Here is a 17,949-nt window from a genome sequence, read left to right as displayed (position 1 = left end):
ACGCCTTTTTGAATACATTGCCCATTATCTTAAATCTCAGGTGACCGCTTCTAATACTAAGCAACTTGTCGTTACGTGTCGTGACACGGTGATAACAAACCGAATTTCCGTTGGTTTGGAATTTAATCATCGTGTGACCATGAAGAAGCCGACACTCGTATGATACTGCACGCGAGCAATATCCTTGAAGATGTGTCATCGGTCAACTTAAGAACAGTTGATACCATACAGATGTGTTGGTTCTTGATGTAGCGTTATCTAACAAGTACCCAACGAAAAAGATCTGGGTCAGCTTTGGCGTCGGTGATCAAAAGAAAATGTTTTCGGCACATGAAATCTGCATTCAAGTTGGTCCGGAGTAAGCTCAGGCACTGCCAATGTTCCATGCTTTCACAGGCTGCGACACAGTATCCTCATTTTAAAATGTCGGCAAGAAAACGGCATGGGAAAGGTGGGCATCGTTTGATGATGTTACTGACGTTTTTCTCCACTTGACAGAATCACCAGCGACCTGAACGAGGAAACCGAAGCTCTTCTCTAACGTTTTGCAATCCTCCTGTACGATAAAACAAGTCCGCTAGCGAGTATCAATCTTCTACGCAAAGAACTCTTTAACCGAGGTCGCTCAATTGAAAAGATTCCACCCACTTCAGGAGCATTAGTTCAACACAATCGACGTAAAACCTTACATGGAGGACATTGCTGGGGTAAATCAACCAAGAACAAGATGAATCTTCCACCTGTCACAGGTTGGGGATGGCTGGACAATAAGCAACCTCTATGGACAGTTGACCCGATCGCAAGTAAGACTTGCAAACAGCTTACGAAATGTGGATGTAAAGCTAAAGATGGTGTTTTTAAATGCAGCGGTCCTTGTGGATGCAAAAGGTCACAGCAAAATTGTACGGACTTGTGTAAGTGTAAAGGCAGTTGTAAATGGTGGGAAGATAATGAAGAAGAAAGTTCCGACGACGATGAAGATGATGGATCGGCCGAGCCCCAAGCTATTGAAAATGAAGACTTGGAAGAATATTCGAATTAAACACTCTCAGATTTTGTCATATCTTATCACTTAACTATGTGGCACTTCAGATTATTTATTTCCAAATATAATATTTTACGTTTTTAAAATTAGGCAATCGTTTAATTAGCAGATAGTTTTTACTTGAGTTTCATGAGAAAATTGTCTAATTATAAGGGGTAATTAAGGTTGAATATTATGTTAATTAAGAGAGTGTATTTCATATTTCTTATTTCGATTTTCACTTTTGTCAACATTTGATACAAAACGGAAGTTTGTGGTAAATAACTAGTAGGCTAGGTAAATAACATCGAGTTCGTTGTTTCAAATTACTTAAGTATGGAAATATCGTCTAATTAGCTACTAATTAGCTTTAATTGAGCATAATTTGGCTAAATTTTTAGTTCCAACAGCGCTTATAGTTTCCTGGAATCATTTGCAAGGTCTTTGCAAAAGATTTGAGCTGGTTTTAAACAAAATAGTCAGTTGAAAAATGAAGAACTGAGGTAAAACGTGAATTTCGTCTTAATTAGCACTAATTGGACTTAATTAGCCCTAATTAGAGGGTAACCTTTGGAATTATCTTGGGTTACCCTTCTAATATCAATCTATAGGGTATAAGGAGCATCTGGTCCAAATTTGGTGCTTTGTTCCAAATTTGCACGATTTTAACACCAATCGGGCCTACTAATAACACTGTGTCTAAATCTAAGTTTTCAAACACAAACACTTATCACGTTTTTCTCTAGAGGCTAACACAAAAAAAATAGACGCACGGTCACAGTTCGCGCTGATCTGCTCGCGGCCGTTCAAGCTACTGTAAGTAGGGCGGTAAAGTAAGGCTTCCGTTTCTCCGATCTTTGCAATCCGATTGGATAGATTTTTTCAAAATATTGGGATGTGGCTGGGCGGGGGCGTTCGTAAAAGCGAAAGGAGAATCACATTCAGTTCGGGTTTTGTTTTGGCTGGTGAGATTCATGAAGAAGAAAAAAATTTGAGAGATTTTTCTTTATAATATTTTTTATGTTTTGTCCTGGTTAGAATTCTATACTTGAAGCAAGATGAACTCTCAACAACCATGTTGCAGTGTTTGCAATGAAATCTTCGATGATGAAGAGAAAATGGTGAACTCAAATGGGCAGCTTTATCATGAAAACTGTTTTGTGTAAGAATCTTTTTTTATTTAATAATTTTCCTCTGTTTTGCATCTACACATTTAAATTTAAAGCTGATCTATTATACTTCTGATATTTCAAAGCTAATACTATCAATGAATTTCTTATAAGTACGAGTGTCTTTCGATTAAGGTGAGGGTGTGTGCATCTGATAGCGTACGTCGTCGCTTAGCCTCAGGTGTCACGTCACTTGTTTGACAGCCCAATTGTTCTACATTTGGAAGAAATTGTCAAGCAACTAAAATGTCAAACAAGTGTCAACTCAGTTGACAACCCATTTGTTCAACATTTATTTGTTTAACTTGCTGCTTTTTAAAAGTGGATAAATTTCTTGCGAGCAGTCTGGTGACTGGTATGGTAAGATATATAACACCAATTATTGTAGGCCATGGCCAGTGCCACCAAAACGTCCGTTTTTCAAAATGTCCGTGACCAAGCTTTTAGAATTGATTTTGGTCAATTTGAGGGTGCTGGTTTGGAATTTGAATGAATACTGTACCAAGCTTGAAAACCCGCAGTTTTTGCGTAATTTGCAATTTTTTGCCTTTTTAAGCATAATTGTAAGCCCTAAAAATTCATGATGGTTTTTCATGGGGTCTTCAAAATCAAAAAGGACCTATACCGCGTGATAGAGCTCTTCAAACTGAGCAAAAAAATGTATTATATCAAAGTCTCAACTTTTCTAGATCAAAAGTTATGGGCGTTTTTGTGGTAAAAAAGTGCTATAATTTTGCATAAATTATGCAGATTGTGGGGAAATTCCCTGTTTCAATCAATTTTTGACCATAAAATCGTCTATAACTTTTGATCTAGAACAGTTGATACTTTGATATGATACATTTGGCCACCATTTCACTGAACCGCCAAAGTCATTTGATTTGAGTTACTGAACGACGTATTAAAAAATATACAATTGCTCTTTCGCAATGAGTAGGCTTTTAAATCGAAACATGAAAAAAAATCCGTAGTGGAACACACGCGAGTGTCTATGCACTCTAAGAGGAACGAAGAAGTATGATTGATAAACTTGGTGGAGTTATCAAAACAAATTTGTTGTCAAAGAGATTAACAGTAAGTGAAAATACAGCTGTCAGAGCAATTAGTGAAGCCACTCGGTGATGGCTTCTTCATAAAAAGGCAAAAGACACAAATATATTCAACTTTTAATGTTCTTTCTATTTAATATATAACACCATAAATTTTTATCCAAAAAAGGTATCACTTTTCCTAAAAACGCATATGTTTACCTCCCAATACACAACAGTTGAGGGCGTCACATTTTCCCAGGCCATTCCTGAGAATTTGGAATTACGGGAAAGGTGTATTACAATGTTGAGCAACTAAGCTGTCAAACAAGTGAACAATATCCAAAGAAAGAAAGAAAACATCTTGAAAGATTTGAGTTCATAGATTTATTAAAGTTTGTTTGCTTTAAGTGTGCATTGATCTTTGTTTTGCTTGTCATTTTTCAATGATCATTTTTCAAATCAAGAATTTTTACATACAGAAATGTATTATTTTATAATCCAATAGAACTAGAACTAAAAATGAATGCTTCAATTCTAACATAACATAGACCGTTGAAAAGATAATTTAGAGCACTGTAATTTTCGATATAATGGTTCAAAATAATGTAGAAAATGGAAATGAAAAATGAAGAAGAAAACTGAATTTTTTATCCTTTGGTGCTAAAAACTTCATCTTTTGGTATAGAGGTACTTTGAAGCCTCCTGATTTTGGATATACAATTATTTTTCACATAGAATTATTGTAAAAAAAAGTTCTAGACTTTATTGAAAAATTATGTTCAATTTTATACATGATAATTGCTGTAAATTATTGTTGTTATTATTTTTATTTTTCAGTTGTGCTCAATGTTTTCGACCCTTTGAGGATGGTGTTTTTTATGAAGTAAGTTTTGTTGTTGTTGTTTTGTTGTTTCTAGTATCTTTTTAAAAACCAATCTTTATTCATGATATTGATCACAAGTTGATATTTTATACAGAAAGTATCAATGTTGTAAGTAAAGTCGAAACAGCCTAGAATAGGTTGGCCAGTTTGCGGATGGGGTCATTTGGCGGACAAGCAACTTTAAACCCAGAGAAAAATAAAAATAAAAGCTTTAAAGAAAAATCCTTTTGTTCCTTTGTAAAAATATTGCATTAAAGCAACCTGTCAAATTTGAAAAATACACATTTTCGTAGGGGTGGTTGAAAAAACGTCTGAAAGTTTGTCTACCAACCAGCCAAGAGAAATATCGACTTTTTAACATGATCATTTGAACAGGATCCTTTTCTTAAAACCGGTTCCGTCATATATGAAAAACATCAAACTAAGCCACAGAAATGATATAATAAGTTTTATCTAAAGTTTTATAATTTTTGAGAAATCGACCCGTTTACCAAACCGTTCGGCAACCGGCCTAATGCCTCTGATTACAACTTTGATATTGGGGTAGGCTTGGGTAGGGGTACCTTTTTAAAGTTTGACATTTTACTCCTAAATTGTAAATTTTTACAGATATCTGATCTTAAAATTCCTGAGGGAAATACTTAGTATTCTGGTGAAATACTTCTCAAAAAATGAAATTTATTAGGGATGTTTATCCCATCAAGAGTCTTTCATGGACTTTCTGGGGGTAACTTTGAAAGTCAAGATGGTTCTAGGAGAGGTTTGATAGAAAATATTTTCAAAGGAGGGAAATTGAAACCCCCTTCTCTCTATAATGAAATAAAGTTTGAAATGTGGTGCATCTATTGATGAATCTTGAAGAAGTCCAACCCTATTTTCATAAAAACGTTTGTTAGAGAAAATAAATCAACTTTCTCGAACCTTATATCTTTATATTCTTTATTATTGTATGGTAATACTAAGCCAGAAGTTCAAGTTATCAAACAAATCCGACTGAATGAGAACTAGATTTGGCTAGAGACATCCATTTTTACACAGGATCCCTATATTTTTGGGTTAATTATTGATTTTAGTTCGATTTGATGGTTCAATATAATTGTTTATCATTTTGATTTACGACATGTACTCACATATCAATAACTTTTCCTTCCTAGTTTGATGGACGTCAATATTGTGAATATGACTTTCAACAACTTTATGCGCCATGTTGTCGAGGGTGTGGGGAATACATCATTGGGCGGGTCATCAAAGCTATGGGTGGAAACTGGCATCCTGAATGTTTCAGATGTGAAATTTGTGATGATATTTTAGCTGATGCTGGTTTCGTCAAAAACGCTGGAAGGTTTGTTTTTTTAATGAGAGTCACTAATCTTAGGGAAATCGTATTATTATTAGGGTTTTGAAATGCTGGGCTTTTCCTTTTTTCCTTTTTGAGTCACAAGATAGATTTCATTGTATTACACTTAAAAACATAATATTCAAATTCTAAGTTTCAAACTATTGGAACTGCCACATTCTCAAAAATTTGCCTTTGGAAGTTTCTTATTATTAATTTTTTATTCAAGCCATGATCATTTTTTATTGTTGGTTGTTATCAATCCAATCTTTTTCTTAAATAATGCTTGCATCTGCCTAGGCTTGCGTACATTTTGATAACTAAACATCAAAATTGGTTGGGAAATGTCAGCAATTCTAGAGTGTTTCTATTTTCATTATAGAGCATTGTGCAAGCGTTGTAACGCCAACGAGAAGTCGAAAGGTGGTCGATTCATGTGCCACAAATGTCACACATATATTGAAGAAGGGAAACACATCATTTATATGGGTGATCCTGTCCATCCATGGCATTACAATTGTTATGAGTGTGGGTAAGTGGCAACCTCGTCCCCGTGTATTCCAGGTCTTATTTACGTTACTGAATGACGCCAGAGGATAAATTATCTAGCGCTATCAGCAAGCATCAAAAAGCTGATAATACGCAGGAAACGAGGTTGGGTAAGTGCCTCTTCGCGAAAGAAGTGGTTTTTAGGCCAAGGTGTGACTGGGAAAAGGATACCGAGCGTACAAGTGTGAATTGGATACTGAGGAAAATAGAAATGTTACCAAAATCTTCGACACAAGTCTCAGACAGACTTCTGTCACAAAGAAGTGTAAAAAAAAGCTTTTGATGCTAATCAAAAATTAACCCTGTTTTGTGACATTTTTGATGTCATCCACTATTTTGCTCATAGAATGAGGCCATCATGTGGCTTACATGTCAAAGTACATCCATGGTTAAGCTGAATAATTTATCTACCTGTTGCAAAAAGAACGAAATTTTGTGGCTTACTCAACTTAGATATATTAAAGCATGAAGTGTGAGTAAAATATGTGGCTGACAAAAAAGCCACAAAAAAGTACATTTAACAACGCAAAAGTATGTACATTTAACACTTTTTGGAAAATTCAGCCTTTCTTCTTTCAAGTCTAGAAGGTCCCATTCAGAGATCACTTTTCAATATCATGTGGCTTACACTTAAAAAAAAACTAGAATTTTTGAACTGCAGCCACAATTTTGACTCAAATAACAAAATTTGGCTGACTCAAAAAATATGAAGAGTTATTCCAAAAAGTTGATTTTGAGCATTTTTTACAATGTCACACTATTTTTGATTAGCATCTTTTTCCTCTTTGTCCCCTGCTAGAATATCTCTTAAGTATATAATTATAAGTTAAGCATGGTTATCTCTTAAGTCGAAATTGAAATATCTTTCGAAATGGAAATATCTTTCGAAGTGGGCTTTATACTGTCTCGAATAAATCGACCAAACAACCCCCTTTTAAAATATAGCCCAACATAATTATTGTAATTTGTGTTCACTTTATTTCTCTTACTTAGTCGTGAACTTGACGAGACTTGTCGTAAACGGAACAATGAATTGTATTGTCTTCGATGTCACGATAAATTGGGAATACCCATCTGTGGCGCTTGCAAGTAAGTTCTTTTTGACGAAGTTCAAATTGTGTGAACAGCTCTTACAGATGCTATGAAGTTTTTTGTTACTTTGATCGAAAACCGAAAGAATCTTTTATATGGGGTCATCCATATAGAACGTACGCAAATATTTTACTCCTCTTTTACGCATAAATCAATAGAGATGACTGATTCAAACAGTAAACCAAAGCTTTTGTTAAGTGTACGGACTATATGGATGACTCCTATCTACTCGATTAGGAAGGTTAACTTAAACGTAAAAAGAGAAATTTAATAAAAGTCTTTTCTCAAAGAAACCAGGAGTGCGGTCACACTAGAAAGTTTTTAGTATCATGACTTATTTCAAACAATAGGTTTTACATAAAGGATTTTCTATAATATATAATAAAGATCAGAAAGATGAATTTTTGTTTGTCTGGTCTGGAATAATTAATGAGTTTACTTCGTACATTACGGTCCGCAAATATTTTGTAGTGTAAGTAATTGATTACTTCTTCCGTGAATTCAGCGCTATTTTGAAAAATGGAAGCAAACAAGAAGCTTTTTTTAATGCTCGTGTTGAAGAGACTGTCAGCGAAAAAGTATGCAAAAAGAAAAGCGCAAAATCGGCTAATGAAAAATACTATCCTTCGTTACCGAATGCAAAGAGCTAGGTATTTTTCTTTAATCGTGAAGTCCTCCCTATTTAGCCTTTTCGTTCGTAAACCGCAAAATTTGGGCCTATGAAAGAGACGAAACATGGTTTCACGAATGTTAGTAGATGTCAATGATCCAAATTTTGAAATTGCGATGGCGTAACGAATTTTCGAATGAAACATTCAACATTTTTGGCTATAGTTGAATTGGTCAGACCAAGGCTTGAGAAAAGAGACACGCAACTTCGAAAAGCTATTCCTATTGAAAAACGTGTTGGAGTTGCTCTTTGGAGATTATCAAATGGTAATTCTTTTCGATGCATTGAAAAAACATTTGGGGTTGGGAAATCTACTGCCGTTGAAATCAGTGCGGAGTTTTGTCGAGAGCTTTTCAGAATATCTCATTTGTTCATTAAATTCCCTGGCAGCACAGAAGAAACTGCAGAGGCAATTGTCAAATTTAAAAATGATTATCGTTCGAAAATTCCTCAAGTTGTAGGAGCTGTTGATGGGACACATATTCATATTCAAACCCCATTCATCGATGAAAAAGCCGACTATTACAGTAGAAAGCAAAAGTATACAGTAGGTCTACAAGGTCTTGTTGGAGCTAACCTTATGTTTCTTGACGCTGCCAGTGGATTCCCGGGAAGTTCTCATGACTCAAGAAACATGAGAAACACAACACTATTTCGCAGAGCAGAAAATGAAGAAATCTTAACCGAGCCAACCGACGTTATTGAAGAATGCCGAATTAGACCTCTAATTTTAGGTGATGGAGCATACCCACTACTTTCTTGGCTAGTGACCCCTACCCGTTTGGACCAGCTCAAACAAGAGAACAGAGAAAAATTCAACAAATTTTTTTTCTAAAGCAAGAGTACACGTAGAGAGGGCGTTCGGGATTCTCAAGGCCCGTTGGAGAATTCTTTTGAAAAGACTAGACAATGAAATCCAAAACGTAACTCATGTAGTGATTGCGTGTTGTGTTTTACATAATATTTGCCAAATATATAAAGATGAATATCCGGATGATGACACTGTTCTGAGAGAAATTTTACGTCAAGAAAGGCAGGCTAGACAGCGAAGAAGGCAAGACCACGAAAGAAATCCAGACGGCGTAGCAGTCAGACAATCGTTGACAAGTTTTGTTAATGTTTGAGCTCAGAAGATATTTTCCTATTTTTATAATTTTTCTACAAAAAATTATAAATAGCAAAACGAAAGAAAATTAACCGTTAAAACTTGGCATACCGGATAAGTGGGATGGGGGAACCTGGGAACCTAAAGTGGGAACCTAAATGAACACCTGAAAAGTGGGATGGGGGAACCTAAGTGGGAACCTAAATGAACACCGGAAAAGTGGGATGGGGGAACCTAAGTGGGAACCTAAATGAACACCTGAAAAGTGGGATGGGGGAACCTAAGTGGGAACCTAAATGAACACCTGGAAAGTGGGATGGGGGAACCTAAGGGAACCTAAATGAAGACCGGAAAAGTGGGATGGGGAACCTAAAGTGGAACCTAATTTTTTTATTTTTTTTATTTTTTTTTAATTTTTTATTTTTTAGCAAATAATTTCGCACGTCTATTGACCTCCTATGAAACAGAACTTTTGATTTTACATTTTATAAAGTTTTTTCTCCCTTTCTTTTATCAAAACGCTCTTTGGAGACTTGTAAGGATGGTGCTTCAACAATCTTCTTCTAGATCATTCCAAGGTTTCACACTTCTGTAAAAAAGAGAGTTGCTTGGTAGCCTCTCATACCGCATTAGCAAAGTTCCTTTGAAGCTCGTAATCATGCTGACGTCGTGGTCGTGTTCGAGGAGTAAATTTCTCTGATCTTATAGACTCGTCATAAATGTGGAGGTTCTTGAAAACTTCCACCATATCACCAACTTGCCGCCTGGTCTTTAGACTAGGTAGATTGATGGAGTCGTAGCCGATCTTCGTATGAGTAGTTTCTATAGCAACTAACTAGCCTTTAGCTCTTCGTTGGACGCCCTCGATTGCATTGATATGTTTGATTAGCCTTGGAGACCATACTACATGTGCATATTCCAAATGGGGTCTGACAAATGCAATGAAAAGCGTTCAAAACATATCTGGTGAGAGAAATTCGAAGCTCCTGCTAATCAAGCCAACGATAGAGTTAGCTTTCTTGATTTTACTGAATATATGGGCTTCAAAGGTCGGGTCACTATCGATTATCACTCCTAGATCTTTTTCTTGGTCAACATGTTCTAGAACAGATCCTGCTATGGTATAGGGATGGACATATTTGATGTTCCAAAATTTACCCAGTGTTAAAACATGACACTTGTTCCGGTTAGTGTAAAACGCAGGTCACAGGTCACAGGTCACAGGTCACAGGTCCGTGATGACAGGTGAACTCTAATCAATGTCAATTCAGAGGAAAATGTTTGGAAAACACAAAGGTTTATCAAAAACATAATTCTCAAGCAATTTCATCCATATAAAACCATTTCAAACATCAAAATTTAACCATGTGCTTTTATCGATCTTTCGCGGTTTGCGCCGTGTATAACGCAGACCAGAAAATATTTGAAACCATATTATACGTATAACAGGTATATTACATATTGTAATGTTTGTAATGTTATATGATGGTTACATATAATAAAACAAATCGCTCTAAAACTACCTTCTCAGAGAACTCACGAGCTTCTGATTGGTGCAATTTTATATCCAGCCATATTGTTATCATCACATTCGGCATGCTGAATATTTTTGGTGTTTTTCTCTTGTAAGACATGATATTTTGTAGTTCTGTCAATATTTTTGTCAAAAATTGTCATTAAGTCATTAAAATGACAATTGAATAATTAATTAGTTTCATCCTTCTAAAACCACTCTCTTAGGGACCTCACAAGCTTCTGATTGGTGCCGTTTTATATCCATTCACACTATCTACATCACATTCTGTATTATAAATATTTTTCGTTTTTTTGTTTTGCTAGGTATCATATTTTATGATTTTGTCATTATTTTTGTAAGTGTCACTATGTCAAAATAGGTTGTTATTCTATTCAATTGTCATTTTATAATATCTAAATAGCATGTATTACTTTTTTGTAATTTAATGCGCTACGTATTGATGTTATGTTATGTATATGTTATCATCTTATTTTTTTTCCGGTCTGCACTTTGTTGACCTGTGACCTGCGACCTGTGACCTGCGTTTTACACTAACCGCACTTGTTCGGATGAAATTCTAAAAGCCGGACTGGCTTTGACCAAATTTTAAACCCTTAGAGTGCACTTATTCTCATTTTTGCTAATTTCCACCCTTACAGTGTACTTTGGGAAGCTTGGAAAAAAGGGCCACACGTACGGTAGGTCGTTTACCTTGAGTGCCCCCCCCCCGTGGATCTATGAAGCGTATTCTATTCACACGCTGTACTGTTTGGTTGGTACAGAAAGAAAAACGAGCTAGAATCCGTTAAATGCTAAGCGACCCGAAAATTGGAGCTGCTAATAAAAAACAATGTGTATTGCATCAAGAGTGAACAAAAACTAGATCGTAAATAATGTTTTACTAGATTCTGTATTCAAGCAAATTAGATCCGTGCAAAAGAAAGAAGAGGCTCTAAGTTATCCATCGAGCTATGAACGAACTTCTAATTCCTTCTAGATTTGAAGATATGACGGTTTAAAGTTTAAAGTTTAAAGTCAATCAAGTCAATTTACTAAAAAGAACCTTTCAAAAAGATGCACTATAAAACTGCTGATAAATAAACATGCTTTTTGAGCTAATTGAATAAATAAATTCCCTTTGTTTATTTTCAACATTATTGTTTGCGAACCGTAATGTAAAAAGTAAATAACTGGTGTTCTTATTATGATAAAAGGTTTTTTTCTTTCCTTGCATATAATATCTTTCTTATCTTTATGTATTTGTTTTTAAAGAAAAATAATAATAATAAAAAATTAGGTTCCCACTTTAGGTTCCCGGGTTCCCCCATCCCACTTTTCAGGTAAAAAATATGGGCACATCTTTTCAAAATTTTCAAAATTTGAAAAGTAAACACAAATCGCCATTTTCAATAGACCTATTTATTTAAACATAAAGGAATTCTTCTTAAACTACGATTAGACTTGCTATCTTGCTATTGTTTTTAAAGAAAAATATTTCAATTCTATTAATAATTAAACAACTTAGGTTCCCACTTAGGTTCCCCCATCCCACTTTTCCGGTGTTCATTTAGGTTCCCACTTAGGTTCCCCATCCACTTTTTTTCATTTAGGTTTCCCACTTATTCTCCCCATCCCACTTTTCAGGTCCATTTAGGTTCCCCACTTAGGTTCCCCCATCCCACTTTTCCGGCGTTCATTTAGGTTCCCACTTAGGTTCCCCCATCCCACTTTTCCGGTGTTCATTTAGGTTCCCACCTTAGGTTCCCCTTTTCCCCATTACTTTTCAGTGTTCATTAGGTTCCCACTTTAGGTTCCAGGTTCCCCCATCCCACTTATCCGGTATGCCTTAAAACTTGTCAATAACAAAAGAAAAAAACGCTTTGGGATGTGTCCATTTTATTTCTCCTTTTCATTTTTTCTGTGGTCATTGTTGTTAGCAAAAAGTGCTCCGAATTGCATAAAAAAATCTCTCTCTTTGTCTTTTTCCTTTGCATCCAACTCCATTTGCTTTTCCAATCATTTTTTCTTGAATTTTTGAATCGATCTTCATAGCTTCGAATCTGTTCATTTGTTCCTTCTGTAGCTTCAATAATGTTCTTAAAAGTTTTGGTTTCTTTGGGTTCTTTTCCTTTCCCTGCTTTAGCTTTGGCCTTCACGCCTTCATAAAAATCATCATTTTTTCATCGTAACTCCGTCATCGTCGCCTTCAAATTTTCGTTTAAGTTTTTTGTCAGTTTCTGCGTCACTTTCACGAAATTGCTCAGCTACTGCAGCACTTCTGGAATTTCTGCTGTATTTTCCTCGTAGAAATATTTCTAAGGGGGTGCTTAACGCTGGTGTTCTTTTCTTCCTGTCGAAGCTGGATTTCAGCTTCACAAAATTTCAGATCGAACGATTCCGCCCTCAGCGATTGAGTTAGCGATGTACATGGTCTCTGAAAGCAGAACATCCAATTCGTCGTAATAGGACAGTACGGCGTTTTGTCACCACTGTTTCTGGGTCAGTATAGCAGCTTTACATTTGTTATAAGCGTCTTTTAGAGTCCTCAATTTCAATTTGCATTTGGGAGTTTTTCACTGGGCCATGTTTTGAAACAGCCTAGCGATTGAAGCCAGACTTGTTACATCGACTTGATAAAAGTTCGTCAAAGTTAATCTTGATCATGCTCATAAAAACTCTAGTTTGGTCTTTAGTCCATCTTTCCCTTGTTTTTTTTGATCGTTGGAATTGAGATACATCTTCAGTTTGTTGAGAAGCTGCCGCTGCTGATGAAGAAGCCACGTTGTTTGGTTGAACGCGCGGTTCCAAAATTTTGCTGTAAGTTAGATTGAGTTTGTTGTACGTTATTTGGTGGTAAGCTGGGCGTGATATTTACGTTATTCTGTTGGTTCAGTTGAAATCTCTGAGCTTGATAGTTTTGCGATAGATAGTAAAAGAAGTTTGGATCCATCCTCCTTGAAAAAAACGTGTCTTCTCCTCTGATTTCTTTTACCAAAAGTCAATAACAGACACACCCTCTCTCTCTTATTACATGAAAAAACTTTGAGAGAAAAAATTCTGCGAAAGTTCTGGGTGTATTTGCACAACGGCTCTGCATATTAAATGAGCTTCTATTATGAAAAAGAGGAAAAGTGAGAGAATCTCACCTTTTAGTCACGACTAAACTATTTAAGTCATGCCCCGGAGCATGACTTATTTTTTAGATAAAAATAATTACAATCCTTTTGTTTTTAATGTACGCCTGTATTGAAAGTTTCTCTGAGTAACACTTATTTTTTAGTCATGACTAAACTTTAATGTTAAATAAACAAACTTTTTATAGGGGCGCACATTCGAAACAATGGAACTTAAATTAAAGTTCCCAGTCTGACCGCACTCCAGAAGTCTTAAAACGTACGAATGCATGGGATTCATATTTTGATTTTAATTTAAAAAGCACTAAATTTTAGGAATCTTGTAACTGAACTTCTTTTTCTGCAATATAGGAAGCCGATCGAAGACGAACGTGTCGTGAACGCCATCGGCAAACAGTGGCACGTCGACGTGAGTATTTTTCCTAATACTTATGGTCTCGTCATGTTTTGGTCTTATTTGCACTTTTACGGCAAATTTGATAAAGATCTTTGAGAATACATATTGACTGTGTAAACCAAAAAAACACAGATATTGATTGTGCACGTTTCAGTTAATGTAACTATTATTGGATGGCCGAGTGGTTAAGACATCACCAGGGATTAGTGGTTCGATTCCCGACTCCCCACTTCTTCCAATGTTCCGTTCAGCTCATAGATAACCTAGCTGGTTGACCGTGGACCCTGTGAAAACTATCGAAAGACTGTCTCAGACCATGTTCGCACGTGACAGTTCCGTTTCGCCCCGAAACGAAATGAAGCCATTCTATTGGTTATATTCAAATGTTACGTCATTTCTAACCAATATAATGGCTTCATTCCGTTTGGGAGCGAAACGGAACCGTCACGTGCGAACGTGGTCTCAAAGTCCTTGATTGAAGTTCTATCCACGTAAAATATTGATTCTATGTATTATTTTACTCATATTCTTTTTTCAGCATTTCTGTTGTGCGAAATGCGAGAAACCATTTTACGGGAATCGTCATTACGAGAAGAACGGACTTGCGTATTGTGAGACACATTTCAACCAACTCTTTGGTGATATATGCTTCATTTGTAACAGGGCCATAACTAGGGACGTAAGCTGATCTCATTTGTTTTGTTTTTCAAGTTTGAACAAAAAGGGTATATAGTTGACGCTCTCTAATTCGACGTTAGACATTTCGACGTTATACATTTCGACGCTCTACCACTCGATACTCTCCCTTATTCGATGATGATCCAATTTCATTAAACATCGAACTAGAGAGCGTCAACTGTGCTTATATATTGCGTAAGATTTGCATTTACTCATCTGCACATAGAATTTTATTGGTAGATAACTGATTAAACTCGATTCATATGTACATGCCTGTTTTGTCTTGTCAATGTATAATGGCTGAACGGTTGTTAAAAGTGGTAGTGAGTTGTGTTGCAGCAAGGCTCGAAATAACAATTTCAAGGTTGCTCTATAGCAGATTATGTCCGATGTTCGACCGTTATGCCTGTTGCAGTTTAGGGGTGCTGTTCTAATACTGGCCATATATATATTGTATTTAAAAATATCATAAATTTGTCATCTGTAATCGTTCCTGTTAAAATATTATCATGATTTTTTCCTATTATTACTTTCATTTAACTTTTTTTTCTTTCAGTTGTGACTGCCTTGAATAAATGTTTTTTGCGTACATCACTTTATTTGTACTGGCTGTAATACCAAGCTCACACTAAAGTAAGTACAAACCTTCCTTTGTGTTACAGTTTTCTTTTAAAATTTCTAGCTGTGTCTAAAAACATTCGCTACTAAGCCTTTCCCCGACTATGCATGATAGTTTGAATGACAATGAATACAAAATTTAAGAGTCTACTAAATCACGTGCCTCACGTGCCCTAGTGCCTTAACTTTTTTTACGTGCCTCTAGTGCCCTAGTGCCCAACGTTCCTCAAGTGCCTCAAAACGATGCTCTTTCTGATAACTTTTGACTTAAACAAAAACACCCTGGGAGGATTAGAGTCAAACGTTGTAGAGATTTCTTTTTTTATTTGATCGTTTTTTTAAGCCAGCTTCGACATCCAAAGGACTTTTAGTGGGTTAAGCTACAGCTTAACCGGCGTGCGACGCCGGGTACCGGAGTTATCATTATTTTTCAAAGCTATATGCTTAGTATATGTACTTAATCCCGAAATTCCGATAAGAAAGACCATGAGGTAAAAAATTTTAGGACACGTGAAAATTTTAGGGCACGTGAAAATTTTTGGGCACATGAGGCACTAAGGCACTTGAGGCACGTAAAAAAAGTTAAGGCAATAGGGCACGTGAGGCACGTGATTTAGCAGACTCAAGATTTAATACTCTGTGCTTTCATGACAGCATCAAACTCGCTTATCAAAATAACCGAAAGTGTAACTGAAATTTTATAACTCTTTCATGAACTTTTTTTTTCATTTTTCCAGGAGCAAGTTCCATGAGATTGACATGAAACCATTATGTTTACGTTGTCACGAGCGACTACCTAAAGAATTACGTAAGCGTCTTCGAAAAGCTGAGTCAGCTAATCGTTAAACTGACGTCATTTTTTGGATGGCTGCAAGATTTTCACTGAGAGAAATCATCAACAAAAACACTGACTGGTAAACAGTCTTAGGGTAGATAGTTAGGGTTTAAATGTTTAAAATCTAGAATTGGCTTTTCGATTTCCATGGAGATGAGATTCTTTTGTACATGTTTTTTTTATGAGCAACTCGATTTTTAGCTTCAACCCTAAGGCTGCATTCTAGCTCAATCTCTTAGAAATTGCCAGCCCTAATATTATACCACGTTTATGTTATGTTATCTCAAAAGCTTTTTCTTCAAGAGAGATTTGGAAAATATTTGGCTGACTTCGGGGCTCGAGCTTGAGGAACATGGTTGCTTATGTAAAATAAATGTGTACATACACTTTTTTTGAGAACAATAAGGCTCAAAATTGCCAAAAAATAAGAACAATTTAAGAACAATGCTGAGCCTGGGATTGCTAAATTTCAAATAATTTGGTGGGCAAACAAGTAAATAATGGGTATAAAGCCAAAATAACTCAATTTCAACCTTTGAATTTTAATTCAATTTAATTTCAATACAGAAGCAACAACTAAAGTCGGAAATTGAAATTCCAATTTTATTGAAGTTACATTTTTACTCTGTGATAGAGAATACGTTTGTTTTTTTGCAAGTCGAAAAAAATACCCAAATATTTTTATTCCGTGTACTAAAATTTTCATTTATTTGTTTTGTATGTTTGTTTAAAATATAGCATATTTTATCTTCTTTTTTTTCATTAGATGTGCTCTGGTTTTAGAAAACGCTTAATTTTTGAAGATCGGTTCAAAATTCTGAAAAAATGTAATTAAAATAATTTAAGAATCGAGTGAATTAAACCAGATTTTTTTAATTTTTATTATACTAAGTTTTTAAAACTATTTCTTTGAGCCCATTTAATATTATATGATGATGGCATACACCTGTCTGAATAACCCCCATGTCAGTTTGTCTTCTGTATGTCTATGTTTGAGGCTCCCATTCCCAAGAACTTTCTGTAAGAACCTCTGACGTTGGAAAGAGCTCAGAATTTGAAATTTTAAAGTGGAACAACCTGACACAGACTCGTCAGTTGACATAACTACTTGGGAAATCAAGTTTTTCCATGTACACGTTTTTTTAGTAAGAACAAACTATATAAGAACTAGGCTTCGATGGCCTAAATGTTAAGAACAAGTTACGAACATTTTAAGGCTTTGCGGACTCTAAAAATACCCTATTCCTTTTGAAAATGGACAAAAATGCTCAAAAAATGGTAAAAATAAGAACATGCTAAGAACATTTTTAGGCTTACAACTAAAAAAGTTAAGAACATCCGAAGGCTTCAAAAATTTTGGATGTTCTTATTAAAAAAACGTGTATAAGAACAGGTACACTTAAAATCTCAGACTATCTGATTATCCTTTAATTATTCAACTTTTGGTGAAAGTCGTCTTTAATTTTCTTAAAGTGATTATCAGATGATTTTTGATATTTGGCTTAGAGATACCTTTTATGGTCCAGAGAGACACCTCTAAATTTTTTGACCCAATTTTTGAGATATAAAAGCTGAGATATTTGACTTTGAAATCTCTAAAAATGAGTCTTTGCACACTCTTTACGTTGAATTTCTATTGTTTTCAAGTAAAAATTTAAAAATTCAAAGTCGAATATCTCAGCTTTGGAAAATAATTGGGTCAAAAACTTTGGAGGTGTTTCTTAGGACCATAAAAGGTATCTCTAAGCCAAATATCAAAAATCATCTGATAATGTCTCTAAAATTTAACAGCAAATTAATCACTGTGTATAGTGGTCATTGAATAGCTTATCTTCTAAATGTATATGCCGCCAATATCTAAAATACTTTAATTTTTGTATCCACTTTTTTATTGCTATTTCTTGAATATGAA

The 17,949-nt window shown here is 35.4% G+C and overlaps 1 protein-coding gene across 1 annotated transcript; it reads left to right on the top strand.

Moving 5' to 3' along the window:
* The first annotated feature begins 1,951 nt into the window (after positions 1–1,951).
* Positions 1,952–16,870, top strand: LOC136816362 (LIM and senescent cell antigen-like-containing domain protein 1). Its single transcript, XM_067072683.1, is given in 11 exon segments — positions 1,952–2,186; positions 4,062–4,107; positions 5,262–5,449; positions 5,826–5,975; positions 6,986–7,081; positions 13,861–13,918; positions 14,445–14,585; position 14,631; positions 15,141–15,163; positions 15,165–15,217; positions 15,940–16,870. Coding segments are annotated over 11 exon segments (969 nt in total). The 5' UTR covers positions 1,952–2,082; the 3' UTR covers positions 16,049–16,870.
* The last annotated feature ends 1,079 nt before the right edge of the window (positions 16,871–17,949 follow it).

The sequence above is a fragment of the Clytia hemisphaerica genome, unplaced genomic scaffold (genome assembly GCF_902728285.1).
Source record: "Clytia hemisphaerica strain Z4C2 unplaced genomic scaffold, Clytia hemisphaerica genome assembly, whole genome shotgun sequence".
Classification (NCBI taxonomy): domain Eukaryota; kingdom Metazoa; phylum Cnidaria; class Hydrozoa; order Leptothecata; family Clytiidae; genus Clytia; species Clytia hemisphaerica.
The sequence above is the reverse complement of the archived record's forward strand: the minus strand, read 5'-3'. Positions and strand labels throughout refer to the sequence as shown.